Source organism: Aptenodytes patagonicus, chromosome 1 (assembly GCF_965638725.1).
Source record: "Aptenodytes patagonicus chromosome 1, bAptPat1.pri.cur, whole genome shotgun sequence".
Lineage (NCBI taxonomy): Eukaryota > Metazoa > Chordata > Aves > Sphenisciformes > Spheniscidae > Aptenodytes > Aptenodytes patagonicus.
The window spans coordinates 15,689,917-15,717,887 of NC_134949.1; the positions used below are offsets into that span (position 1 = coordinate 15,689,917).

The 27,971-nt window shown below is 41.3% G+C and overlaps 1 protein-coding gene across 3 annotated transcripts in view; it reads left to right on the forward strand.

The window, feature by feature from the left end:
- Positions 1-27,680, forward strand: part of DUS4L (dihydrouridine synthase 4 like) — a 42,172-nt gene extending 14,492 nt beyond the window's left edge. The window contains exons 1-8 of one of the 3 annotated variants that reach the window (XM_076328710.1): positions 93-285; positions 805-909; positions 4,972-5,072; positions 7,240-7,390; positions 14,374-14,509; positions 17,181-17,292; positions 25,260-25,360; positions 26,774-27,680. In XM_076328710.1, coding sequence (XP_076184825.1) covers positions 818-909; positions 4,972-5,072; positions 7,240-7,390; positions 14,374-14,509; positions 17,181-17,292; positions 25,260-25,360; positions 26,774-26,812 — 732 coding nt within the window. In that variant the 5' untranslated portion in view covers positions 93-285; positions 805-817 and the 3' untranslated portion in view covers positions 26,813-27,680. Of the gene's footprint in view, positions 1-92; positions 286-804; positions 910-4,971; positions 5,073-7,239; positions 7,391-14,373; positions 14,510-17,180; positions 17,293-25,259; positions 25,361-26,773 lie in introns of those variants that run through there. The other 2 variants (XM_076328719.1, XM_076328728.1) reach the window with 2 other exon arrangements.
- Positions 27,681-27,971: the final 291 nt, after the last annotated feature.

Consider the following 27,971-nt stretch of genomic DNA (forward strand, 5'->3'; position numbering starts at 1 on the left):
CGGCCACCTCCGCACCGCCCCCGGGCCGCGGCTCCCCGCCCTGCCCCCGGGGCCGTCGTGTCACTCAGCCCCTGTCCCGGCCTACATCCTCCGAGCAGGGCGGAGGCCTCCCCGCGCCTGCACGCCTCGTCCGCCAGCGCCGCCGCTCCGCAGCGCCGGCGGGAAAGACCGGCTCTCTCGCTCCCAGCCCCGTCCCGCTCGGCCGGACGAGGACCCGCTCCCCGCCCCTTCGAGAACGGCTCGCCGCCATCAGGCTCAACCGGGCGCCGGCGCCGAGGAGGTTGTGTAAGGCCGAGCGGCCGTGAGGGGGGACGGGACGGGACAGGCCTGGGGCGGCCCAGGCCTCTCCGGGTGTGCAGGGGGGAGCGGGAGCGGCGGGCAGCGCTTAGGAGCAGGAGCCGGCGCGGGGCGGCGGCAGGGAGCCGTCGGCCTGCGGCACAGGCGGGGCCGCGGTCTCCTCACGGGGGGCTGCCGCCGGTGGGCCCTGCCCTGCCCGCCGAGCCGGGCGCGGGGGCGGTGGTGCAGGGCAGGTCCCAGTCCCCACCTCCCTCCACCAGCGAACGGGCTCTGCCCCAGGGCCTTGTTCGGAATGGGAAGTCAGTGCAGTGGGGGGGACACACAGACGCACCCCCCCCACCCCCGGAGTTGCGGTTAAGTTACTTAGAAATATTTTCCTTTGAAACTCCGTGGCCCAACGCGAAGCAGCCTAGGCCTAGGCCCGGCGGGGGCTGCCGGAGCCGCCGTGGCAATGGTGCCGGCGGCTGGGGTGTCACGGGCCCGCCTGAGCCGCTCCTTCCTCCGCAGACCTGCCGGGACGATGACTTTCCAGTGGACGGCAGTTGCCACCTTTCTGTACGGTGAAATAGGAGTAATTCTCGTGCTCTGCCTGCCGTTTATTTCTCCGCTGAGGTAGGACTTCAGTGTGCTGGACAACCCCAGCTCTGTCTTGTCACCGAATTCGGGTTTATTTTACATTTTTGTTTTTATAAACACTGAGTTTTGCTGCATCTTAAACTAACAGTGAACTAAGCTGAAGGAATGCTGTTCGGGACTTGAGCATCAGGAGTTTCAAGAATCATAAGCCTCTTTTAAGGAACCTTATGTTTGCTTTACACACACTGCTGATTCATCCGAGCAGCAGTTGGGGTTCCCAGGATGAGCCCCATTGCTTTGCTTCAGCAAGTGGGACGTCGTCTCCCAGTCTTCTCCCGGGGGCTTTTGGAGTAGCCAGCGTACGGGAGGGCATCTGGCTTCCCTTGCTATGAGCTCAGTAAGAAAGGAGAGGATGGTGCAGCCTTTTCGGGAGTTGTTTGTCAAGTTTGGGAGGAGCAGCTTTACAGCGTTTTGGTGTGCACTAGGCATTGTGGGTGCTGAACAGGTAAGAGACATCTGATATTCAAAGCTAACCGCATACAGCGTGTGTAAGGGCTGTAAGAAATTTGTGATCATTTGTTTTAAAAAATGCAGACTTCAGCTTGATGCAAAAGGTTCAGGACTACTGAAATAAAGGCCTCTATAAACTTATATGTAGATTAGGAAAATAATAACACTTCTGGAACACAACACAAACATTAAGAAAAATAATTCATTCTTGTAAAATAAATGTCCTTAGTAAGGGAAAGAAACAAAATGTGTTAATTACTCTTATTGTATGCAAAGGCCTGGCTTACAACCTTATCTTAAGATTGTTTCCTGTAAGTAGCTCTTCAAATTTGGTAATGTTATTTTTATTTCTTACAAAGAAAGCTAGCTTCTCTACAAGAAGCAAGAGAAACAGAGTTATGATTTCTTTCCAGAATATCAGTAATTCTAAAAAAAAAAAAAAAAACCACAAAACCTGAAAAAAACCAAGTAGGATAAAACCTTAAAGCTTTTAAAAAAAATTGCCACTGTCTCAGTGTGGTGTAAAAACTGTTACATGTTTGTTTTCTGCATCTTCAGATATATTTAGAATGAAGAATGCAGCTTTTATGGTAATATGTTAAGGAACAAAACCTAAAACAAAACCGTGGAGAGTCTGAATTTAACTACATAAACCTGTGGAAGAGTCTTCAAAACAGTTGGATCATCCACAGCCGATATCAATGATTAGTCATGTTTCCTCAACTTCAGAAGTTGAAACTGTTCTAAAATCTAATTCAACCTCTGATTTTTACAAGCTGGCTTGTGAGGAGTTCAGCATTTCAACATAGATTATTGAGTTCTTGTATTTTCTGTTGTTTTCCAATCAAAAGTGCAACTGTATGTAAGAAGGGAGAAGTATTATGGGAGTTGTAATCATCAGATTATTAATGGCTTATGTGAGGAAACTAGCTGCAAGAATTTCTTCAGGCTGATGACACATGCACATTACATTGGGAGTACTGAAATAGGTTTCACTTATGACATAAATAGGGCTTGAATCCAGTCTTTGTGGCTGAAAAGCAAATTCATAACCTGCAGTGTTACCAAAATTTGTTCAAACATTAAACACAGGATAGATTTTTGCCCTTGGTTTGTAGCATTCAGCTATTCATTTGAACAGTGGTTTTTGAAAGAGTGAAATAGCTTTATCCTTATGTGACATGTTCAATTATCTTGTTAACAAAACTGTCACAGGAATCTTGTGGGGTTAAAGATTAGATTTAGCTGCTGTGACAATACTGGAGGGCAGCAGTTCTGCCTTGCGCATCTTGGTGGCCTGGGAGCTGGTTCTGTCAAAGCGGTAAAGCATGCACGATTAACGACAGACATGAAACTGCTGTTCTTTAAAGTTTTGATTTACTCGCTTGTCACTCTTAGATTGTTTGCCTCTTTTGTGCCTGCATGGTTTTTGGATAATGAATTCCTTTTCAAATTTGCTAACAAGCTTTTAAGTTCCTGGGAAATAAATAAATTGACAATATAAAAATATAAGTACGCAAAAAGAACTGTACTGTCAAGTGTGGTACATCTGTAGAGGTGGCCACTATTATAATTTGGAAGGATTATATTTATGTGACTTCTGTCACCAAAAGGAAATGCAGCATTAATAAATGTTGTCCTGGTTTCAGCAGGGATAGAGTTAATTTCCTTCCTAGTAGCTGGTACAGTGCTGTGTTTTGGATTTAGGATGAGAACAAAGTTGATAACGCACCGATATTTTAGTTGTTGCTAGGTAATGCTTGCACTGGTCAAGGACTTTTCAGCTTCCCATGCTCTACCGACTGAGAAGGCTGGAGGTGCACAAGAAGCTGGGAGGGGGCACAGCCAGGACAGCTGACCCAAACTGGCCACAGGGATGTTCCATACCATGTGACATCACGCTCAGTACATAAACTGGGGGAAAGCTGGCCGGGGGGGCCGCTGCTCGGGGACTGGCTGGGCATCGGTCGGCGGGTGGTGAGCAATTGCATTGTGCATCACTTGTTTTGTGTAGTATTATTGTTATTATTATTATTATTTTATTTCAATTATTAAACTGTTTTTATCTCAACCCACGAGTTTTTCTCACTTCTACTCTTCCAATTCTCTCCCCCATCCCACGGGGGCGGGGTGTGTGTGAGCGAACTGCTGTGTGGTACTTAGTTGCCGACTGAGGTTAAACCACGACAAATGTGAATGTTGATACTTGTTGAGGAAAAATAAGTGTGAAAATATAACATAGGAAGACTTTGCAGTAAAGAGATATTATTTGTAGCCTGAATATAACTTGGCAGTATAGTTGGTCTAAGGTCATGCCTCAAAAGAATCACTTCTTAAGAGGAGATCAGTATGAAACTTGGAGAATTGCATGTTTAAAGAGTTAGCAAGTTGGCTTCGTTTGAGTTGTAGCTTGGTTTAATTAAAGTAAGCTTTTCGGTTGATACAGACTATGGCTGTCTGCTATAAAGAATTCAGATTATAGTAAAAGACTTAAATGAGTTTTTTGCACATACAGTGCTAAAATATTTTAATTCTTGCTGGTGCAGAACCAGAAGGAACCATTGGAGATGATGCTACAGTCTAATTTAGATTAGGTTCATAGTAGGTTGGAAACTGCTTTGTTAAAGGACAAATTTTAACAGTCTGGAGAATGTAGAGACTCTTAACAAAAGTTGGAAATTTTACCTGATATAATCAGACGGTGACTAGCATGCCTGTGTTACATCCCTAATGGCATACCTAGGTATTACTTCATTAGTGCAGTAGCACTGATTCTAACCTGCAGCAAAGGTTAGGAGCTCTGTAGCTGCTCTGTTGTTGTCTCTTGTGGGTTTCAGTTCATTTGAGCACATTAGATGTTCATTTGTGCTGCAAGTGTGAATTCTTGCAGAGCCCTCCATGTGGTAATATTGAATAGGCAATTGATTGTTTAAACAAACAAAAAATAATGGTCTTCACCACCATTGGGCCTCTGAAGTTGCTCCTTAGCCAAGAAATTTATGCTCTTGAAAGAGGTTTTAACACTTGACAAAATATAAACATGAGACTTGTCCTTTTGTTGTCATTTGCAAGTTAGAATGTAATAACAATCCTTGTACTTTATAATTATGCAGATTCATCAATGTAAAAGATAAGCCTTCTGAAGAAGGATGGTAGAGACAATCTTAATTTGTGGAGGTTTTTTTTTTTTATTTGGCAACAAGGAGTGTAACTGGGTAGAAATAAAAATGATGGAATGGGGTTTACAGTCTTTACCCCATCCCTGAGTTTATTGTAGACAGGACCCAACACAAAGTAATGCTAGCCAAAGTAAAAGCTAAAATAAACGTATCTGGAGAGTACCTGCTATTGTGCGAGAAGTTTTCAAGTTGAACCAACTGTCTGCCTGTATTGACAAGAAACAAAAAAAAGACAAACAAGTTGTATTGTTGGAAAAGTTACGTATACCTAAATTATACTGCAGTTAAAGCAGCTGTTTAGAGACCTTACATATGTCTCGTATCAATAACAAGGCTCTCTTCTGTGGGGTTATGATGCTCTTCTTTTAGTGTTTAATTATTTTTTTAATAACACAATGCTATTTTACAGATGGCAGAAGATTTTTATGATTCCTCTATGGAGCAAAATGGCAGTTTTTTGGAACAAGATGTTCCTTACAATAATAGTTTTACTGATCGTCTTGTTTCTTGGTAAGTGTTAAATAATTTCTTAACAAATGGGGAAAAAAACCCCGGTATATGGAGTTCACGGCACTAGATTAATTGAAAGGATTCAAGCCTAATGTAAATCAGCTAATTTGTTTAAAAGTTCCACAGTAGACTGGAAGAGGAGAGCGCTTATACTGCATTTGTGTTGGGAATCCAAATGCAATAGTAATGTAGTAGTGAATGAGGAGGGAAAATGGAGCTTGGTCTAGGCTGCTACTTGGTTTCACTTTCTCACACAAGTAAATGAACTTGAAATGTTTGATACCAGAATTTGGCTGAGCTGCTCAATATGCAGTAGATGGCACTCTTTCTCTTGGTTGCTGTTGAAATAGAAGACCAGAAAAATATGTCAAAGCAGTAGGCTATTCAAGTACTTTTGCTCAGCACAGATACAAAACAGCTGTTGGCTGCATTTGTTATGAGTAGATCCTAAGGTCTATCAAGTAGGAGTAAAGCTTTAGTGAAACTGGACCTTGAATGACGACCATATGCCTGACTGATTTCATTTAATGTCTGTCTTGACTGTTTTGTGTGGTAAGTATCTCCTGTATTTCATTGATGGAAATTGTTTTCCTGTGTTTCAGTGATAGTAGTTGTTCTCCTCCATGGATAGAAGTGTTTCAAGCACCTTACAATGAAAATGCTATTTAATTCCAAGCTACTTAAAATACAAAGAAAAAATACGTGGTTTTATTGTCTGCTGAGAGAAACATACAGATGCACTACATATATAACAAAGTCAGACTAGACCGCAATACTATATTCCTAATATTAAAAAAAGTACTGGAAATGCACATAAACTTTTTTTCATTTCAGATGATCTTTTGTATTATCTTTAGAAGTAGATCCTTCAGTAAATGGCTTAAGATTGAGAACTGATGGATTTAATTTACTCTCCTTAAAAACCAATTGAAAACTTTGATCAAAATTTGCTTTTGAGTCGGTGATGATTATTGATTTTGTGGAAAGACAGATTTGGGCTAAAGTAAAGCAGTGGTGAGATGCTTGCCCCATAGCATAAGATGATAGGTTACTGCAGGACTAGAATCTTCCCATGGCACAGGGATATGGACTTTTGTTTGGTCTTAGTCTTTGTTGCATTGTTTGACATTTCACTTCAAATCTTTTCTTTTTTTCCCCTCTCTAAATAACTTAAGAACATAAGAGACAGTCATAAGTGATATTTACTCTCACGTGCTTTTCTGAGGAGTTGATTTTGTCTGCTTAGAGAAATGCAGCAGCAATTTAATAACACACGGCCGAAATATTCTGCAAGAACTGATGATGTGTCATGAAATGTGTATTTTTGTTGATGTGCGAGGAGGAGATTTTAGGTGCTCTATGGCCTTAGGTATGTATGATGACCTTAAGTTTACAGATTGTAATACGAACTCTTAACTGGGCTTAGCTTTTGTTTTTATGTAGGCATAAGTCCTAATTAATTATTTTGTCCTTTGAAAAGTGTTGGCAGTGTATTGGTCCTTCTGCAGAACTATCAGGAGTATATGATGGATGAAAGGAAGCTGAAAGATGGATGAAAGGCAGATGAAAGAAAGCTGAGGTGTAGCTTACCCCCTCTGTTTTGTTTATGTTCAACACTGTTACTACAGTATTCCTGTTTTGATGGATGTTATAGAAATAATTTTTTCCCTCTCTGATTCAAGTATGAAGTAGATGCTTCATTACTAAAATACATGCTTATCTTAACAAATTCCATATGAGGCAAATACTTCAGAAGGCCTCTCTTCTTTTTGCCTTCTCTTTCTCTTTTCTCACTGTTTGTCCACTGGCTGGATTTTAATTCGGTTGTCAGCAGTGACATTTTGACGCTGTCTGTAGGGACTCTGGTAGCATTTGTAGAATGTGTTGCTTTGGCCTGATCCCTGGTGGCTGGGTGCAAGTGTTTGAAATGACTGTTCAGGCATGTTTTGGGCAATGATTTGGCATATCTCTGAAAATATGTTACATCGCTTCAGTGATTTATCAAGACCTATCTTTAAAATGTATGGATAACATAAGTGATGTCACTATTTCTCCTGTGCCTGTTTGCTGAACAGAAAGTCCAAATACGTATTTCTAGTACTATGTCTGGCTTATCATACGTGCATACCCAGAGATGTGAATAAGAACAAACTGTTTTTGTTTGCAGATGCTGTTAGAGAAGTTAAGAAGTACTCAGCCGTTCATGTGAATGAGAAGGCTGCAAATGTCAATGCCAATGCATTTGATCATATTCAGATGAAACTCTTCCGATCGCAAAGAAACCTCTATCTCTCAGGTTTTTCCTTATTTCTTTGGCTGTAAGTATAACATTTTTCTAATTTTGACATAGCATGTTTCTTACAGGAACTATCACACAAAGTAATGCAACTATAAAAAAGATCAGAAGTCCGATTTCAAGAGATTAAAGAATTGTGAGCAGACTGGCTATGAGGCAAGTAAGATCAGTAATATCTTACAAATGTTTGAAGATTGGAAGGATATGTGAGCAACACATAAAAAGAAACATTTTGAGTGTTTGAGGAAACATGTATTTTGCAGGAGAAGTTTCTTCAGGGAATACTCATTTCCTTCCTTAAACTTATGTCCTATGTTTTGCTTGTTTTGAACACTGAAAACTGAAATAAAAAAAAACTCAAAAACTAAAGTACTGTTAAAATAATATGTTGCAAGAAGGTATTACTGCATCCTGCTGTGTTAAGAAGCAAAGCTTGAGTCTGACTTGAACCACTTCATCTAGAGCTCAAAGTTAGGAACTGTAGGATAAGGAGAGTTTCAGATACTATTTCAGATCAATAGTGGCAACTACTGTGATATTATGATCTTAAGTGCGGTATGCCTTTCAGGATGTTTAAATGCAGCTAATAAAACAGGGTAATGGAAAGGACAGTTCTGTACTGCCCAGCAGTAGCAGTCAAGACTACCTATGAATCTTCACAGTAGCCATAACAACCTGCAGATCTTAGCTAGGCAAGGAGCACATGAACTAATTGGACACAGATAATGTGAATGAATGGAAACAGACATGTTGGTCAGTCGATTTCCTATTTGTACATTTTTATGGTGACGCTGGGAAAAGAATGCTGGCCCTCTTTTGAATTCCTTCAGTGAGCTGCTTGACATTGCCTAGATACACAAGAGGAACACAGAACAAGGAGATGCCTGGAATCAGAATTCTGACAAACTTCTTCCCCTTGGAGTGATGTATGGCCATTTTAGCTGATCATTGAGGAGCATTGTACATAAAGAAGTGTCAACGAAAAATTTGTACAAAACTTGAGCAGGAAAACTTTGGAAAAAACAAAGGTGGCCGTAGCCTTGCACAACAGTGATAGGTATGCATCATGCTCTTTGTCTTCCTTCAGAAAGGTTAAGTAAATATGCACGAATATGTTTGTGATCTCTGCTCCAAGAGAGGAATAGCTGGATTGTGTCCTACACTAGAGTTGGAAGCTGGTCCCACAGGATCCTATTCCCACTTGGCTTTCAAGGAAGAAAACTTGTCAGGTGGCCCTAATAGATTTTATTGTGGATAAAAGTTCTGCTCTTGGAAGAGGTTTGCTTGAGGCCTTTTTTTGGGCTACTGGCCTTTCACCAAGATTTAGAAGAAATAAATGCTCCTGCAGTAGTGGCTAGATCAAAGGACACTTCTTAGTAGAGCTATTCTGCTTATCCATTAAACAGGCATAATGTCTGTCAGAGAAGGGGAAAAAGTGTTCCTTGGGTTGCCTTATCCTACATTGCTACTACCATCACTCAACCAAGTTAAGACCACATGTAGGTGTGAATGGGTACTTTGATGTCCCTGGTTCATTCTTTGGGTCAGTTTTGATTCATTTTAGCACATCAGCCAATAGGAGAATTCCAGAAGAATGGTAGATGGAGATTGCCAAGATGGAGGAGGCTGGAAGCTTGTCACTTCCAGCAACACAACAAAAGCTCTTCTCCATCTATGATTCATCAATTGCAGAACACTGGGTACAGGTGAGGAAAATAACCTCCTGTCAGTGGAGGTACTGGGGCCAGCTGAGCCTTCATCTACCAACTTTCTGCACGGAAAAGAGGATGGTCATAGTTACCAAAGACTGTCCCCTAGGCGGGACAGAGGCACCCATCTGCTAATCTGACTTGGTGTCTTGGGAGATGTGGAGAGGCTGCCAAGGCTTGTCTGGCGCCCTGTTACCCTGTGCTGAACCACAGAGGGATGAGAAGGGCTGAAAACAAAATGAAAGCTAAAGAAAACATGGGCCCACTGCTCAGTGGGTCAGGGGACCAAATGACAAAGGATATGGAAAAGAGTGAGACCTTGAGTGTCTCATTACCAACCTTACATTACATTGTTTCTTACTGGTAAGGTCTGCTGTTTGGCCTCCCAATTCTCTGGGCCTTCTAGGAGAGTCGGCGGGAATGTAACATTACCCACAGTAGCAGAAGATGCAGCTAGGGAGTACTTAAGCAGAGTGGGCATGTGCAAGTCCGTGACATCCTAGGATGTGATGTATCACTAGCCCTTGTTCTCGTGGGGGACTTCAACTTCCCGGACATCTGCTGGAAATACAACACGGCAGAGAGGAAGCAGTCTAGGAGGTTCCTGGAGTGTGTGGAAGACAACTTCCTGACACAGCTGGTAAGGGAGCCTACCAGGGGAGGTGCATCACTCGACCTGCTGTTTACAAACAGAGAAGGACTGGTGGGAGATGTGGTGGTCGGAGGCCATCTTGGGCTTAGCGACCATGAAATGATAGAATTCTCCATTCTTGATGGAGTAAGGAGGGGGGCCAGCAAAACCGCAACCATGGACTTCCGGAGGGCGGACTTTGGCCTGTTCAGGACGCTGGTTGAGAGAGTCCCTTGGGAGACAGTCCTGAAGGGCAAAGGGGTCCAGGAAGGCTGGATGATCTTCAAGAAGGAAGTCTTAAAGGCGCAGGAGCAGGCCATCCCCATGTGTTGTAAGAAGAACAGGCGGGGAAGACGACCGGCCTGGCTGAACGGGGAGCTCTTGCTGGGACTCAGGAAAAAAAGGAGAGTTTACCACTTGTGGAAGAAGGGGCAGGCGATTCAAGAAGAGTACAGGGATCTCGTTAGGTCATGCAGAGAGGAAATGAGAAAGGCAAAAGCCCAGCTAGAACGCAATCTGGCTGCTGTCGTTAGAGGCAACAAAAAATGACAAAAAGAGAGCCAAGGAGAATCTCCATCCTTTATTGGATGCAGGGGGGAACATTGTCACTGAGGATGAGGAAAAGGCTGAGGTACTTAATGCCTTCTTTGCCTCAGTCTTTAACAGGCAGACCAGTTATCCACAGGGTATTCAGCCCCCTGAGCTGGAAGACAGGGATGGCGAGCAGGATGAACCCCCCATAATCCAAGAGGAAGCAGTTAATGACCTGCTATGCCACCTGGATGCTCAGAAGTCTATGGGGCCAGATGGAATCCACCCGAGAGTGCTGAGGGAGCTGGCGGAGGTGCTCGCCAAGCCACTCTCCATCATTTATCAGCAGTCCTGGTTAACGGGGGAGGTCCCGGACGACTGGAGGCTTGCCAATGTGACGCCCATCTACAAGAAGGGCCGGAAGGAGGATCTGGGGAACTACAGGCCTGTCAGCCTGACCTCGGTGCCGGGGAAGATTCTGGAGCGGTTCATCTTGAGGGCGCTCACAAGGCATGAGCGGGACAACCAGGGGATCAGGCCCAGCCAGCACGGGTTCATGAGAGGCAGGTCCTGCTTGACCAACCTGATCTCCTTCTATGACCAGGTGACCCGCCTAGTGGACGAGGGAAAGGCTGTGATTGTGGTCTACCTGGACTTCAGTAAGGCCTTTGACACTGTCTCCCACAGCATTCTCCTCGAGAAGCTGGCAGCTCATGGCTTAGACAGGTGTACTCTGCGCTGGGTAAAAAACTGGCTGGACGGCTGGGCCCAGAGAGTTGTGGTGAATGGAGTTAAATCCAGTTGGCGGCTGGTCACGAGCGGTGTTCCCCAGGGCTCAGTTTTGGGGCCGGTCTTGTTTAATATCTTTACCAATGATCTGGACGAGGGGATTGAGTGCACCCTCAGTAAGTTTGCAGACGACACCAAGTTGGGCGGGAGTGTTGATCTGCTCGAGGGTAGGAAGGCTCTGCAGAGGGACCTGGACAGGCTGGATCGATGGGCCGAGGCCAACTGTATGAGGCTCAACAAGGCCAAGTGCCGGGTCCTGCACTTGGGCCACAACAACCCCATGCAGCGCTACAGGCTTGGGGAAGAGTGGCTGGAAAGCTGCCTGGCAGAAAAGGACCTGGGGGTGCTGGTCGACAGCCGGCTGAACATGAGCTGGCAGTGTGCCCAGGTGGCCAAGGCAGCCAATGGCATCCTGGCCTGTATCAGAAATAGTGTGGCCAGCAGGAGTAGGGAAGTGATCGTGCCCCTGTACTCGGCACTGGTGAGGCCGCACCTCGAATCCTGTGTTCAGTTTTGGGCCCCTCACTACAAGAAGGACATTGAGGTGCTGGAGCGTGTCCAGAGAAGGGCAACGAGGCTGGTGAAGGGTCTGGAGAACAAGTCTTATGAGGAGCGGCTGAGGGAACTGGGGTTGTTTAGCCTGGAGAAAAGGAGACTGAGGGGAGACCTCATCGCTCTCTACAACTCCCTGAAAGGAGGTTGTAGCGAGGTGGGTGTTGGTCTCTTCTCCCAAGTAACAAGCGATAGGACGAGAGGAAATGGCCTCAAGTTGTGCCAGGGGAGGTTTAGATTGGACATGAGGAAAAATTTCTTTACTGAAAGAGTGGTTAAACATTGGCACAGGCTTCCCAGGGAAGTGGTTGAGTCCCCCTCCCTGGAGGTATTTAAAAGACGTGTAGATGAGGCGCTTAGGGACATGGTTTAGTGGGCCTGGTGGTGTTGGGTCGACGGTTGGACTCGATGATCTTAGAGGTCTTTTCCAACCTTAATGATTCTATGATTCTTGCATGCAGAGGGAGTTGGCCAATGTCATTGCAAGGCTGAGCTCTGTCATCTTTGAAAGATCATGGTGATCGGGGGAGGATCGTAGTGACTGCAAAAAGGCAAACATTGCACCTGCCTTCAAGAGGACAAAAAGCAGGATGTAGGGAACTAGAGACTAAGCAGCCTCACCTCCCTGGAAAGGTTATGGAGCAAATCTTACTCAAAGCCATTTCCAGGGACATGAAGGATACAATGACTTGGAACAGCCAGCACGGATTTACTGAGGGGAGATCATGCTTGATCATCCATGTTGCCTTCTGCAATGAGATGACTGGCTGTGTGGATAAAGGGCAGAGCAGTGGATGTTGTGTGCCTTTAGCAAGGCCTTTGATATAGTCTCTTGTGGTATCCTGATAGCCTAACTGTGGGGGGATATGGGCTGGAGAAGTGGAGAAAAATGTGGGTGGAAAATTCTCTGGGCCTTTGGGCTCAAAGGATGATAGTAATGCAGATTCCAGCTGGTGCCCCTCAGGGATTGGTACTGGGCTCAATACTGTTTAATGTCCTTATTAACAACCTGGATGATGGAATTGAATGTGCTCTCGGCAAGTTTGCAGACAGTACCAAATTAGAGTGGTTGACATCTCAGAGGGCAGGGCTGCTGTTCAAGAGAACTAGACAGGTTGGAGAAATGTGCTGCCAGAAATCTCACGAAGCTCAACAAAGGCAAATGCAAAGTCTGTTGTCTTACAGGATAACCACGTACAGCATCCAGGCTGGGGACTGGCTGGCTGGGTAGAAAGCAGTTTTGCAGAAAAGGACCTGGGGATCCTGGTAGACAGCCAATCATGTATTGAGCTGTAATAGCAAGGGTGTAGCCAGCCGGTCAAGAGAAGTGGTCGTTCCCCTCTATCTGGCACATTTGGTACTGCAGCTGCAGGACCATGTCCAGTTTTGACTCCCCAAAATACCGGAGTACTGCAGCGGGGGTACCGAGAAGGTTGGGGGCTGAAACACATGACCTATGAGGAGAGGATGAGGGAGCTTGGCTTCAGCCAGAAAAAGAGACATTGAAGGGGAGATCCTATTGCTTTCTACAGCTATCTAGTGGTAGGATGTAGAGAAGATGGAGCCAGCTCTTCTCAGTGGATCCACACGGGAATGACAAGAGTCAACAGGCCAGGAACCTGGGAAATTCTGACTTGTGATAAAGTACTTTTTCTACTATCAAGAGCGGTCAAACACTGGAACAAAGACCCTGAAAGACAGTGGAATCTCCATCATTGGAGACGGTGGGAGCTCAACTGGACAAGCCTCTGAGCAATCCGCTCTACCTGTTTCTGCTTTGGGCAGGAGCTTGGACAGGACGACCTCTGGAAGGCCCTTTCAACCTGTATGATTCTGTGATTCTGTTTTAGTAATAGTGTTTTACTGACTCCTGACTGCTGCATCTATAAATTAATAAGCAATAGTAAAACATGCTAACCCTTGGAAAAGTAGTGACATGGGGACCTTAACTTTTTTTATTAAAACCAAAAAAATAAGAAAATGAGCTTTCAATTAAAAAGCAGGGAGGAGGGCTTACCTTGAAAGCCAAAAGGTCTATTAATACGCCTTCAGTTATGAAAAAGCCAATTACTTGGATTTTCAGATTTCTTTTGAAGAGCAGCTGCATAGTTATATTACAGGAATTAATTCAGTGTTGCTTTGGCCTTTCCTTGATTCAGCAACGTACTGCTTTGAAAGACTCCAAGATGAATAATGAAAGTAGTGATGCAAAGAGGCAATTGCTAGATCAAATCGAGAGGTATTTGCAAAGCTTAGATTTGAGGTGCCATATGAGTGCTGACATTCATGCATGTTCTGATTTATACAGTATTGACAGAGTACTTTGAAGATTAATATGCTCACATTGCTAATTTTATTCTTGTAAGGCCTTTTATAAAGTTGTGTTGGGTTTTTTTTTTGCATTGTACTCATTACCGTAATATGTTGCTTGGGTCTTGTATTCAGAGATCCATCCTAGTTAAAACACTAGGTCGTGTAAGAGTATTTCAGCCTTTAAGCAAGCAGGTCTCTGACCCTTTAATGGCTGTGGGTTTTTGGGAGGAGGAAGGTTCTGCATCAGGTAAAAATCAGACTTCTGATGGATTAAAATCTTTTCAGTCTCTTATTTTACTATTATTTGTCATCAGTGAGCCTGGATGTTTCCCTTCAGGTGCTTAAACAGTCCTCTTGTGGTTTTGTTTTCACATCTAGTGCAGAGAGAGAGAAAAGGGGTTGTTTTGGTGGTTTTGGTTGTTTGGGTTTTTCTAATTTGTGCTGTGAATTACTGTGCTGTTCACTGTGTTTCTTCACCAGTGTATTGAGACGTACTGTTACCCTTCTTACTCAGTTGGCAAAAGGGATGGCATCTCATGCAGCTCTGGAAACACAAGTAAATGATGCTACTGAAGCAGCCAAAAAATACATGGCCGAGAATGAAAGGCTGCAGGAGGTATCTTGCAACTTTTTTAGTTATTTTCTTATACAGCAAGTAGTACAAAATACTATGGGGATAGTTTGCTACTGAGTAATGTCCGTTCATTTGTTTTCTTCTGGTGGAAAAAGGAAGAACAATGTTCTTACAATATGTAACTCAGAATACTGAATACAAATTTCAGTAGCATTTTATTAACAAAGGAAACTAAAGTAATCCAAATAAATGTTCTGTCTTTCCAGTACAAATTTCATCAAAGTAGTAATATATTCTTAAAATATCTCTTTGAATTTAATCATAGCAAAGTAAAGGGAGACACTAATTTTATTCTTTTTATCCTAAACAGTTGGCTCTTTAGGTCAGGGCTATAGCAGTCCAGTATGGAAAAGCCTACAATATAGCTGTTCTCGTGCTGGCTGTTTCTTCTAAATAAGATTTGCTCCAGTCCTGAAATGTCCTTTCTAATTTGTAAAATTGGTCTTTTGTATTTATTGTATTTTGTATTCTTGCATCTGTTTTTATGGTGGGTCAGCCAATCTCCTAATACCTTCCTTTCTCAGTAGGGCACTGCCATAGTACTAATGAGGATATTACCAAAAACTTCTTCGTTAAAATAACCACCAATGGACCAAAGACATGTTGTTTTTATGAGAAGAATGGAGAAAATTAAGCTATCATTTGTCTGTTGTGGTTCAATATACAGTTGTATGCAGGAAGGGAAGTCAGCAAAGATAATAAAGATAAATTTATGAAATCTTTTCTCATAATTTGTTAGTTTGACTTCTGTTGGGAGAGGTTGAACCGTAAGTTAGAGTGCAGATATCCATGGTATCAAGACTTCTACAGCATTCTTCAGTCTGGCACATTGTCAAAACAAAATTCACTGCAGGTGTGTACAGGTTTCCTTCCAGTTTGGAGCAATGTCTGTGGTTACCAGCACTGTAATTTTTTTGTAATAAATCTTCAGACAAAGAGAACAGACTCTGCACAAAAAGTACTAGAAGGGATGCAGAAAAATCCCGTTGTTTGAGAGGTGTCATAAAACAAGGATCAATAGAGTGTGTGTTAGGTATTTTCCAAGTACGAAACGATTCCAGAATTTTTGGATTTAGTATTTTGTCAAAATGATCCAGACTCCCTCCCTCAGCCATGGAATTTGTCTCTTTACTGCATACTGGTACTCCCCCACCACCACCCCCCTCTGTCCTCTTGGGATTTGGCCAAAAGTCCTCTTTTTGTTCTGCTTTCACATTCTCTTAGCAACACATTCTCTTAGCTGCTTGTAAGTGATAGCCAGAAACTGGAAACTGTATTCCTGTGTGTTTGATTGCATGGTTTGCAAAAACAGTGGTAGCCACACCTACAGCCAACATGCTGTGGCTGGATCTCCATTGTGCTGGAGGTGCAAAGTGTTCAGAATTGGTTTATTTTAACTTTATAGAGATACTATGACTTAGGTTCCTCTGTGGCTTGGCCCCTGCATTTGTGTTCATTTACAAGCGTGCTTCATTCCACCATGAGAGGGAGGCAAGAACAATTGCATATAGGGCACTGGCTGTAAGTATAAATACTGTAAGTTTACTCCAGTGTGCTAGGTCTGCACTGTCTCCTGTTCAGAGGTTCCATGGAGCACAGGATTTTAAGATAAAAGTTTACAGAAATAACTAATAGAAAGAGGGGAGCACAAAGTAAAGGAGGCAATCTGTGGCCAATTTCATGACAAATTGGCTATGGTATTGTTACCAGCAGTCAAATGCAATCTCTGCTCTTTGGTTAAATTTTCTTCAGCTCTTTTCTTTGGATTGTTTACCAGTCTTTATAAACAGTTCTTCTTCCTAAAGTAATCTTTCCTCTCTGTTCCCACCTGTGCCCAGTAAGCTCTGATGAGTTCACCTAACAGCTGTTCGTCTCAGTTGTTCTACTTTTCTTTTTCCCATTAAGTGTTTACCACTTCTTTTGCCATTTTCATAACAGAGATGATGCTTGGTTGAATAATAGAGGCTATATGAGCAAAGGGTCTAATTATGGGGTCTAATCCTTAACTTACGATACTTTAAGTCATCCATAGCAATTGCCTTAATGATAAGAGTGTGCATAAGTATAGTAGTGCCAACATTTTCAGAGTACAGGGAGTATACTGCTCTTGTGTTTAGTCCTTACAGGGCTCTTCCTGAATCCTTTCTTAGATTTTCTTTAATTTCAGTGGGAATCTAATCTGGGTATTGAAGTATTCTGAAGATTGAAGAAGTAGCTGCAAACCGACAAGGAGAGATTTGTGATGTATTACATGATTTAAATAAGAATAAATTATTAGAACAAGTTGCACATAAACATGGCAGTGTTCTGTCACTTGCAGTCCCAGTGTAAGTCTTCTGGAAAAGCCGTTTATAACCTAAACAGAAGTTGTGGGCCTGATGCAGAGATACAAAGTACTCTTACACAGGAGATAATACCATACTATTACAAGTATGCCATTACTATCAACTTAAAACATTGAACCTTTTTTGTGTGTGTTTGGGTTTTTTTTTTGTTTTTCCCCCCTAGAATGACTGAGTATCTGCCTGTGTCACGTTGGCACTTGATAAAACCTGTCACTTTGCATGATCAAGGCTGACATTCTCTGGCTGTTTGGCATTAATGTCAGACTAATGAAAACAAAATTAATTGTAGCAACTGTGGGTTTTAATAGGCCTTGAGTGAAAAAGGGAGCAGTAAAAAGAAAGAGTCAGCGGAAGCAACTGATGAAAAGTTGAAGGAGGAAGTTGAACATTTGAAAGCAGAGCTACAGAAGACATCAAATGGTAAGTATGGGTTAGGACTTCTTTGCAATTAAGAAAAAGATGATTTCAACACTGGATGTCAAAAAATATATTCTAAGTATAGCATTAACTACAGCAGTTTACAGAACACTTGGGTTGTGGTTTCTTTACGTTTGACTAGGAACTGGAAAAACATGCCATTGCCATCCCCATATTGTAGTAAATGTTTTCATTATGAACATGTGCACGGTGTAATTTGAACACCTTAGTTAAATTGTAATTATTAAGAAATTGAACTGATCTATTTAAGTGGTGTGGACTCATCTTCATCAATGACATGACCAGGATATGGAATCAATTGCAGGTTGCTTATAGGCATCAGATTGATCTTTCACGTCATACGTATCAGCCACTCTCCTTGTATAAAATGGGGAAGTATGTGGTTGAGGTTTTTTCTATAAAGTAGGGATTTGGTCAGATAGCAGAAAAGTCCTTGACTAGTATTCTAAATCTATTTATCTCCTGCAGCAGAGGTGTTAGTGTTGTTTTTTTAATCTTTTTTTTTTTCCTACAAGGAAACATGCCTTGCAATTTGTAACATAATACTTTTGTTAGCAGCTTCCATGTTTAAGGTTTAGGTTGTCAAAACTGCTTTCTTGGCAACCCAAATTGAGATAGAAGCAGATTTTACCTGTTTGGTTCTGTCTTATTGGGATCTGTCAAGGTGTGTGATGCTTATGAACACCTGCTCATCTGAAATTAGTGTTTTTAAGATAACACTGCCTGTGACCTTGTAAGCGTTAATCAGATGTTCAGACTGTAACAAAACACAGATTTTCATGGTACCAGATAGTATGTTGTCATCAAAACATAGCCCTGCTTTCCTATTGCATGGCACTGCTACAAAGCTGTAAAAATAACAACAAATATTTCATTAATAGTTTTTCATTGTCCGCTGGGAAGACAAACAAGAACTGCAGAACAGCTGTCTTCAGCTGCACTTGAAGCAACAAGAATCGTTAAGTAGAGGGTCTCATTAGTTCACATTCTCAGGCAGGTTTGATTGTAGGTTTTCCGTCTCCTGCTGTTTTCTTAAAGAAAGGGGGGAAAACTGCCTTTGAAGTGACAGGATCAATGAAAAACTTAAATGCGTATGTTTTATTTAAACTAACTGGTGGTATGTAACACTAATATAATGTAAGCTTTTCAGTGAGGAATGCTAGAGAAAGCTAAGGAATAAATAGATTTACCACATGCTGCTTCAGCTGCATTCTCCCTGTGGGCTGTTGTCCATCCAAAAGATGTATAAATTAAGGCATGCTTGAGTCTTTTGTTGGGGAAAAGTGGGGGAGAGGGTCTTTTTAAGGAATGAATAGGAAAATATTTACAACCCTTCCCCTGATGCCGTCCCCCTCATTGCCAAAACAGAAAATCCCATGGTTATGTTAATTACCATCATCAGCTAGATGGTGTTAGGTATGTCTGTCTTATTTTTTTTGTAAGTTTTCTTACACGTTATTTTGAGCAAACTGATAGCCAGAAAGCTTAAAGTACTTGATAATAGCCACATCTGTAGACACAGCTTTCTGTGGAGTGTTAGAGATTTAATGTCAATCAAATTTACTGTTTTCTTCTGAAACTTCTGCAACTGAGCAGGTGAATGTTGAGTTTCATGCTCGCTAAGTGTGAGCAATGCATTATGCAGTATCGAAGTTGAGATTGAAAGGCTTGTTTTACCTCTTAACAATTTTTCATGCCACTGAGCTCACATGACTAAAGTAACTTTTTCTTTGTGTCCACAAAGTCCAATCCATGGAATTTTGTGGGTATTTTGTGGGGAGGAAGGGAGTGAAGAATGGGGGGTGTCACGTAGTAATGAAACAAGGCAAAACTAGTAAAAAAAGGAAAACTTTACTGGTTTGGTTTTTTGGGGTTTTCTTTTTGGTTTTTTGTTTTTCAGCTGTAGTATTAGTAAGAGTCATAAATTTGGATTTTGTTCTTGTTTGGTTGGGATTTGGGGTTTTTTTTTTTTGCTGCTTGGATGAAAAAACAAGTATAATCTTTTTCACAGAGCAGTTTCAAATACTCATTGCTCTGGTCCCATGGTACACTTGTTAAGCTACTTATGCATGGTGATATGGTGATATATTACTTCATAGTAGGCCACATGTTGAAAGGTGTGTTACCTCAATAGAGTGGCACCCAGGAGGAGTCCTAAATGTAAGTCTGCTTCACGTTTAAATAACATAGTTTAGTATCAGATTAGTGCTGTGACTTCAGGGGAGATCCAAACTTTCTGTAAGGTTTTGATGCAGTATTTACAACTTCTGGCAGAGGAAATACTGTATGTCTCCTCTTTTTGAAATTCTGACTGAAATTATAGTGTAGACCATGATTATTGCAGACTTTCAGGAGACTCATCCCTAGTTCTTCAGCTTTCTACCTTTTACAGGAAACACAGTCTACCTTATGGGTTTTTTTGTCCACTTAACTGTAAGTCAAATCCTAAGTTAAGAAGACATTTTGCCACCTACTGTGCTCTGGGCAGGTGGGGGGTAATAATGAAAATACAAGACGAAGAGACTGAGTTGTAAAATCTGAGGAAAGGTTGGAAATGAGCGACAAAGATTTCAGCCAAATTTGTTTTCTTTTCAGACTTGACTTTTCTATCCCCCTTGATGCCCTTTTTTGCTTTATTGCGGAAGCGAAGGGAAGGGGGCTAGTTCTTCACTACTTTATTGCAGACCCACATACTGGGGGCTTTACAGGCACCCAGCAGTGGGGCTAGCACTTTCAGAGTCTAAATCCATTTTTAGCATACCTGGACATGTAATAACATGACTGTTTAGAAACCTTCTGAGATGGTATTTTATTGATACACTTACATATTATGAAAAATGTCTCACTGATACCTAGAAATAAATATACCTAGGACCACCAGTGCAGATGTGAGAATGTTTCTCCTGCTACACATTAGACATAATTTCTGACAAAATGTTGATTCAGATAATTAAAGGCTCTCGGTATGGCTGCTGGTCTCAGACATACAGAAATTTTCTGGGGAAAGAAGAGGTGCTATGATTGTTTCATTTTGATAGTTTTGAAAATTACGCAAAAAGCTATGAGGAAAACAAACTATTTGCAACTGGAGATGATGCCAGAGTATGAGAGAAATTTCATAAAGCAGCTGTCCTTACAGCGATCCTTCGGTTGGGGGCAGGAACAGGACTTTTGGTGCATTAGCTTTGTTTTCATGCTCACAGATCCCACGCTGTGGAAATGCTGATGTGTAAATGTCCATTTGTTACTATGGGACCCTTTGGGCAGGAGGGAGACTTCTGCAATGCTGTACTATTCCGCCTTTTATCTCGGGTCATTTTTTTGGTGGCATTGTCCTAGTGTATGGTAAAGGCTACAACTTCATTTACACAATAGAAATTTACACAGGACAACTAGTATTGATCAAGTCTTACAGCAGAACACGCTGGTGGCAGACTCCTGTCCAGCTCGTTGACACTTCACTCTTCTAGCAATATTTCATGGCAAATAACATGCACCTAAAGCTTCTATCTGCATCTGATGGAGCATAATGGGCATTGCGGTCCCCAGCACCTGTGTGCAGTTATTGAGCTGTGACCTTATTGCATCTTTGAGCTGCGTCTGTAGTGCCACATTGAGACAAAACTCAAGACTGTTTCTTTGTCTCTGCCATTAGGATTTCACTTTGTGAAATGTGTACTGACTCACCAAAGTAATTTAGGCACTTTTAAACTTTAGTTCAACTTTTTCTCTATTTTTATATATTGTTGTCATAGGCATACAGTGGGGCAGGAGGAAATTCTGGTGAAACTTCTGTGCATCCTTTAATGAGGTTTGTTTTGTGTACAGAATGTGTCACGAGCGCTTTTTGTTTCATGGTTGCATAGTGCTGTAGGAGACAGGAGTAAGAGAGCAACAATTCATATGGAGGGCTGGTTTTGAAATAGCTTTTAATTGTTGACTATTCTAGAAAGTATGCATGTACAGATGTACAACTCTCACTTAAATGCTAAGATTATTAGGTGGTAGAAAGATATAAACAATACAGACAATGGGAATACATTTCATAGAACTGTTGCTGCCAGTCAGAATTCAGCTTGGCCTTCATGCTTGGCCTTCATGTTGCCAGGCAGGCTAGTGCCATGTATGAAAAATATATTTATGTTGAGCTCCACTGAAGCATTCCAGTTCTTAAAAACAAACAAAGAAACAAAGAAAAAGAAAACCAAACCCAAACTGTCAGCTTTCTTTTGTAAGCTGGGAATACGAGATATAAGTTAAAAGAATTGGCCACAGTCTCATGTTATTTAGCCGATGGCAGAGGGAGGTTTAGAAACAAAGTCCATCTTACTTAACCTTACTTTTTAACTGTGAGATCATAACCTTGGTGGGAGCCATTGCACGATGTCACATGCAACAAGAGTTGATATTCATATTTGTTGATTCGAAGGGATGTCGCTGCGTACAGCAAGCATGGTTTTGTTATACAAGGTCATTTATGCCATTTGAAGATGCTGTAACATGCCTTTTGTAACAAAATTTCATTTGAGGTTGCAAAAGGTACTTGGAGCAAATTTGTGTGTAATTTTTTGGCCCTGCCTTCTCTTTTTAAACTTTATCTGACCATTACATTTTAAGGAGAGAATTCAGAATTAATATGGAATTACTTGACTGGAGTTGTTTCCAGCTTTACAGCGTATTTGTTGGCAAACCTCTTGTCCCGTCAGTGCTTAAATTCTTAAATGTGAATAGCTCTTTCTCAACTTGAAGACTCTTTTAAGAGAGGGATAGTCTTAAACTAGTCCAAATCATTTGGGTTGTAGACTTGTATTGTAAGCAATGCTAATTTAAGTTCCAGATCGTTTCCTTAGTAGCAAGCACTGTAACTCAAGTCATTTAGGCAGACCAGGACTAGTAGTCGTGCAGGGAAATACCCAAAGAATCACTGGTTGCTTTTGTTGCTGTTTGGTTTTGTTTTACTGTTAGGTTCTCCATCCTTGTTGAAATGAGAAGATAATATAAATGCTACAGCTGCTGGGCTGTGGTAACCTCTTCACAGCAATTTTATTCCTCATCCTGCTTCAACTTTAGAGGCATCTGAAGTAAACTATCTATCCTGGAACAGGATACAGAGAATGTGGTAAGGGAAGGACAAGTTCTCTACTTCTCCCAGACTGTATGTTACATTAGTTTGTGGACCTCCAGTTACACATTAAGTGTAAAAGGATAAAGTTTGCCATAAATGTCTTCCGTTGATATACTGCCCTAAGAATATTTTGTCGATTTTTCTTTGAAGGGAAGGGGAAGGAATGAAAAAGGATGGCATACCTCTCTCAGTACTGAGGCTGGATTCCCGTTTTGAGACTTACTGACTATTCCTCTCATTAGTTGCATTAGCGTAGAAGCAGCGTTCTCACTTCTTGCCTGCTCGTGCATTTAGTTGGTAGGAACAATCAGCTGTTGGGTTTTGCTTGCTGCCAGTCCAGCTGCTCTGTCTCCTGTGAGGCAAAGTAACAGTCCAGATGGAAGCCAGAAATAATAACTGTATTGTGTACACAAAGGATCTTCTGTTTTCTGCTGGATCAGTGTTCATATGATACGATCCATATGACAAACAATATACCTGTACAATCTACTTGGCTGCACTGCAGTGTTCGTGCAGTGGCAAAACAGTTGAGCAGCAGTGTATGGACAGTCTCCGTTGCTTGACAAGAAGACATCCAGAGAAGTTGACACACTGGGGAGGGAATTGATGTTACCAAAGATGTGACGCTCCTTTTTATTGTGTGGCCTCAACAGGAATGAGTCTGGGTTTGGTGTTCTTGGTGGTTGGGGGTTTTTTGGTGTTTTTTTGGGGTTTTTTTTTGTCCATAGCCAACACAGGTGGAAAGGACAATCTGCTCTTTGCTTTCTCTTCTTCTAGGGTTAGGTGAGGTATTCCTGTCATACGTCTGTTTTTGTCAAAACACTGAAACAATGCAGTGGCTTGTTTGCTTTCTTGGTTTGCAGATACTTTTAGATATTTTGTTCATGTTTTAAAGATACAGTAGTTTTTAGTTGCAACTAAAGTACTGTACTGCTGCTTGTAAACAGCTAAATAGTATTATGACTTCTTCAGAAATGAGATAGTGTTAATTTTTACTGTAACTAACTATGTACAAGAATGTTTAAACAGGCAAAATTTAGCTTTCTAATGATCAGATTCTTGAAGAGGTGAAATAGCATATGCATATGTTTTTTGTCTACAGCTTAAAAATCAGAAGCTTTCAAATTGTCATAAGTTTTAGAGTGATTTCCAAATTTTATTGTTGAATATTTTAAACAGTAGCAAAATCAGAAAGAGAGTAAATGCAATGGGGTTTGACTTGTCGGATGTGTGGAAATCATGGTTATTGCAAATACCAAAACCTTTAGAAAGTGTTTTTTGTATTGATGCTGTCGAGAATGCATTAAAGGATGAAAGATATCTGTGTAAGAGTATGGAAATTAAAGAAAGGATGTAAAGAGATGGGATGAATGTTTGACCATGTTGGAATCAATAGACATAAGTGTAATTAACTTCAGTAGACCAGAATTTCAGGCTAGGTAAAAGTCCTATTAGTGGAAAACCACTTGCAGACTTTCAAAATGAGAATGCTTTTGAATCTATCTATTCAAATTAATAAATTAAAAATAGCAGAAATGCTGGGGGAGGGAGTCTTCCTTTTTGCATGTAGGAGAGTGGTCAAATCTCTTGGGTCCTGATGTTTCAGGAACTAGCTCCCAAAGTGAACCATGGTTAAGACCAGAGTGCTTGTAGCTAGGTGCTTAACAAAACCACATCTAGCTCCTCATCTTTTGAGAACAGGCTCTTACAGAGGTGCTGCAATTCTTGAGTGTCTTGGAGGTCTCTGGGAAAGAACAGTCTGTCTCAAGAAACTCACAGTTGAAGGATGGATCCACATTTTTGGAACAAGGAAAATGGCAAATGCTTTTTATTTGTACCATCAAGACTTTTTTTACATCTGGCTATGTGAGGCAGCCTTATAGGTCGTTAACAACATTTCTCTGTTATAGCATGAATAAATCAAGTTTTAGGGTATGCCTGTGCTGCTACAGCAGAGAGATATAAAGATACCTGAGATACCTATAGCAGAGGAATAAGAAAATATCTAAATGACCTTACTTGTATGCTTACATAACAGCTTAGGAGTAGTGGCTTTATGAAACTTTATGCTGATTTACCCTGCATTGTAAATCAGCCCTTATGGAGTCCTGGGCTGTTTTGTACTGCAGCATAGACATGCTCTCAGTTTATTGCTGTTGAGATTATGAGTAGAGCAATAATTACTTCTTCCCATGATAAAAACCTGTTCACAGTTGTCTATCCTACCACCACCGTTTCTGCCTTCTCATCCATAAAGTGATGATGCTTCTAATGAATTAACTCATGCATGGTAAAATATATAACGGGGTGAAAAGGCGGGGGGGGGGGGGGGGGGCTATGCTCCTATAATAATGTATTATATCTCTCCCCCCCCCCCCCCCCCCCATTTTACAGACGGCCTCAGTTGCTTCGCTAAAATCTTGCCCAGTGTTTGAGTTCCCTCTTTGTTTTAAGAGGGCTGACAGTTTTGGTTTTGGGGTTGTAGAGTTTTGTTTTTCTAGAACTGTCTTCTGCAATGTGACAGAACACTGTAGTCATCACTAACTTGTCACCCCTGTCAACAGTTTATTGGTCTTGCCCTTACCTTTCTTACAGCCCCTTCCTCTTCGTTGTGCTGCTCTTCCTGAACACAAGTCATTCTCTTTCCCCTCCCTGTCCTGCACATCTCTTCCTGTGTCCATCTGTGATGCTCTGTTTTAAACTTAAGCTTTTTTTTTCAGAGGAAGGACTGTCTAGTGCAGTGGAGCCCTAATACATAACTAGGGCTCTGAGGAACTGCAAGAGTACAAATAATAATTAAAACACTAATTCTGATATTTTACAGCTCTCCACAAGGCAAATAATGAAGTGACTGCAGTTAAAAAGCAGTCTGAAGGCCTTAAAAGAGAATATGATAATCTGATGAAAGAATATGAATGGCTTCAGGTAGGTGGTTCTGGATCGCTATATGAGCACAATGTTCTGAAATTGTACCAGCAAAATTCTGCTTGTTGGGTATGTATTATGCAAGAGAATTTACCAAAATCTTTAGTATAGCATAAAGTTACAATGGGCAGCACTCTTTAAACTTCATCAAAATAGTAGAATTTTGTTTTTCAAGGACTGGACAGCAAAGCTATTAGCATCTTCTTTTTTTGCACATCAGGTGACAAAGCTCAGGTCATCAATAGACTCAATTTTGCTGTCACTTGGGAAAGAAGATTCAGTAGTTTTGCCTGTGATGATCAAACTGAAATCTTGGAAGAAAATTACAGGAGTAGTGTGTGTGTGCTATATACATCAATTATAAGAGTAATTTTATTTTATTTGCTCTTTAAACATGCTTTTGCAATACTGGATTATAAATGTTGCAATCGTGTTGATACGCAAGAACAAAAAAAAAACAGTAACAAGAAACAGCCTAGGCTAGAAACAGGCTACTCTAAAAATTCAAACTGAAGTACAAACCAAAAAAAGAAACATAGCAAGCAAAAGCTGAATTAGCATTTTGACTGGGTTTGCATATGTGCATGGCTATAATACGCATAATATATACAGTAATTATTTCTGGTAGAACTGGGAGCTCTGCTTGTTTTTTAAGTTGTCTGACAGATGTTTGTATGTTCCATGCCTAATATCTGCCTCAGAATTCCACCAAAATTCAATAAAAATGAAAGTTAGCCTGTTTACAAGTAATGGTCTTGGGAGAAAATAAATGATTGATATTAAAATTATGGTGACCTGCTTTTCAAGAAGAGCTGTTTGTTGGTCCTGTATTAATAAAGTAAAAAAAAAAAAAGGCAAATTTGAGCTGGTTATAATCTTTTTCCTGTACTCTCTGAAGCTGCTTACTGATTCACAGCCTCACCTTACACTCTTACAGAGATTGCTCAGCTGATCTCTGTGTTCGAATTAAGACCACCATGCATGTCCTGTCTTTGTTGTGCTTCCCTGTGTAATGAGCTGTAGTAGTCCTGCTGCATTTCTAACAGTCTTGTGGTCCAGACCACACATCCTTACAGTTTTCTGTGTTTACCTGTGAATGCAAAGAACAGAAGGTACTGAGCACACAGTAGATGCAGCTCCTAAGGATAAACCAGCTGATAGCAGACAACATTTTCTGCTGAGTTTGCACAGTTCAGCTGTAACATGAACAGGGAGCAAAAGGCGGCTGTGTGGCTGTTACTGTACTAGGATCAGAAGTGCACGTGTTATGTGGGGTAGTATTGGTGGGACTACAACTTTGAAGGGTGTATGGTGAACAAATCAGGTATGACTGCAAGGGGGCAAAATGTGGCATCTGGAGTCAATGGTTTCTGATCTTGCCAAACATAAAAACTATTTTTAATCTCTTTTCAGGACAGTTTAAATGAAGCAGAAGACAAGAAAGACCTGTAGGTGCCTCTAAGACAGATGGCATCAGTACAGTTGCTTCAACGTGAAAAGCCTTGTGCTGTCTAGGTTCCTGATGCATATCTGAAACAAAAGGTGATTTTTCTGAAGAGCACACGCACTGCGGGTCATTATTCAGATGCCTCTAATATATCTTGGTTGCCAAAATATTCTGTGTTGCAAATAAAATGTTAAGTGGCTTACCCAATTTACCATGGAATTTGTTACTGCTGTTGTGAGGAGAAATCTTTCAATTCCATCTGGAGCAACTTGACAGTTCTCCAAGCTTTTGCCTTCCAGAATGGTAACAGATCATGCACTGTTAGCTTGTAGCATTTGAGCAAGGTTGTATATCATGCTATACCATAAAAACACAATTACCTAAACCTCCTTTGCGACACCTGTTTGGAGTCTTCAAAAATTCAGTTACCAGTGGGGTGAAGAAGGCTGAAAGCTTTTCATCAGCCATTCCACTTCAGTGGAAAACTGAATGACAATCAATCTAAGGAAAATAAATAAAGAAGGAAACTGCATTTCTAAATCCATCTGGCTAGCTTGTGACTTTCATTTAGCCACGTGGATGAGCGTATTTTAACAAATAATATTTTGCGTGCCTCTGGCTTATTTTTCTTTAATATATTGGGTTATTTCAGTTTTCATAACCAAAGTTTTGGGTTGGTTGGTATTAACATTCTGTATTTTTACACTGTTCACATCTGTTTACTCTGTATGTGCCACCTAACTACTTTTGCCTTGCTAAGTAAAAATTCTTTTTAAATGTAGATAGTTGGGTTTGTTTTGTTTTGTTTTCATGGATACGATACCTCGAATAAATGTGCACTGTTTTGCATAAGCCCTTTTTGGCATTCAGAAAGTTGTTTTGAGTTTTTTTTGTTGGTTGGTTCCAGTTTATATTTGAAAGTGGGATATGTTTGTTATATCAAAGGGATTGTTTAAGTTCATGATTTTCGGGGTTTATTTGTGTAAATCTCTCCCAGTATACTCTCGTCAAAGTTAATAGGTATATACACAAAGAACAAAATACACTTCTAACTTGGTGATATTTAACTTTTCCTGGAAATACAGCCTTCTTCATAGGGGTAGTTTTGATTGCTCTGGAAATAGGCTTTGTTTACCCTGGAATTTAAACATAGCGTATTAAGTA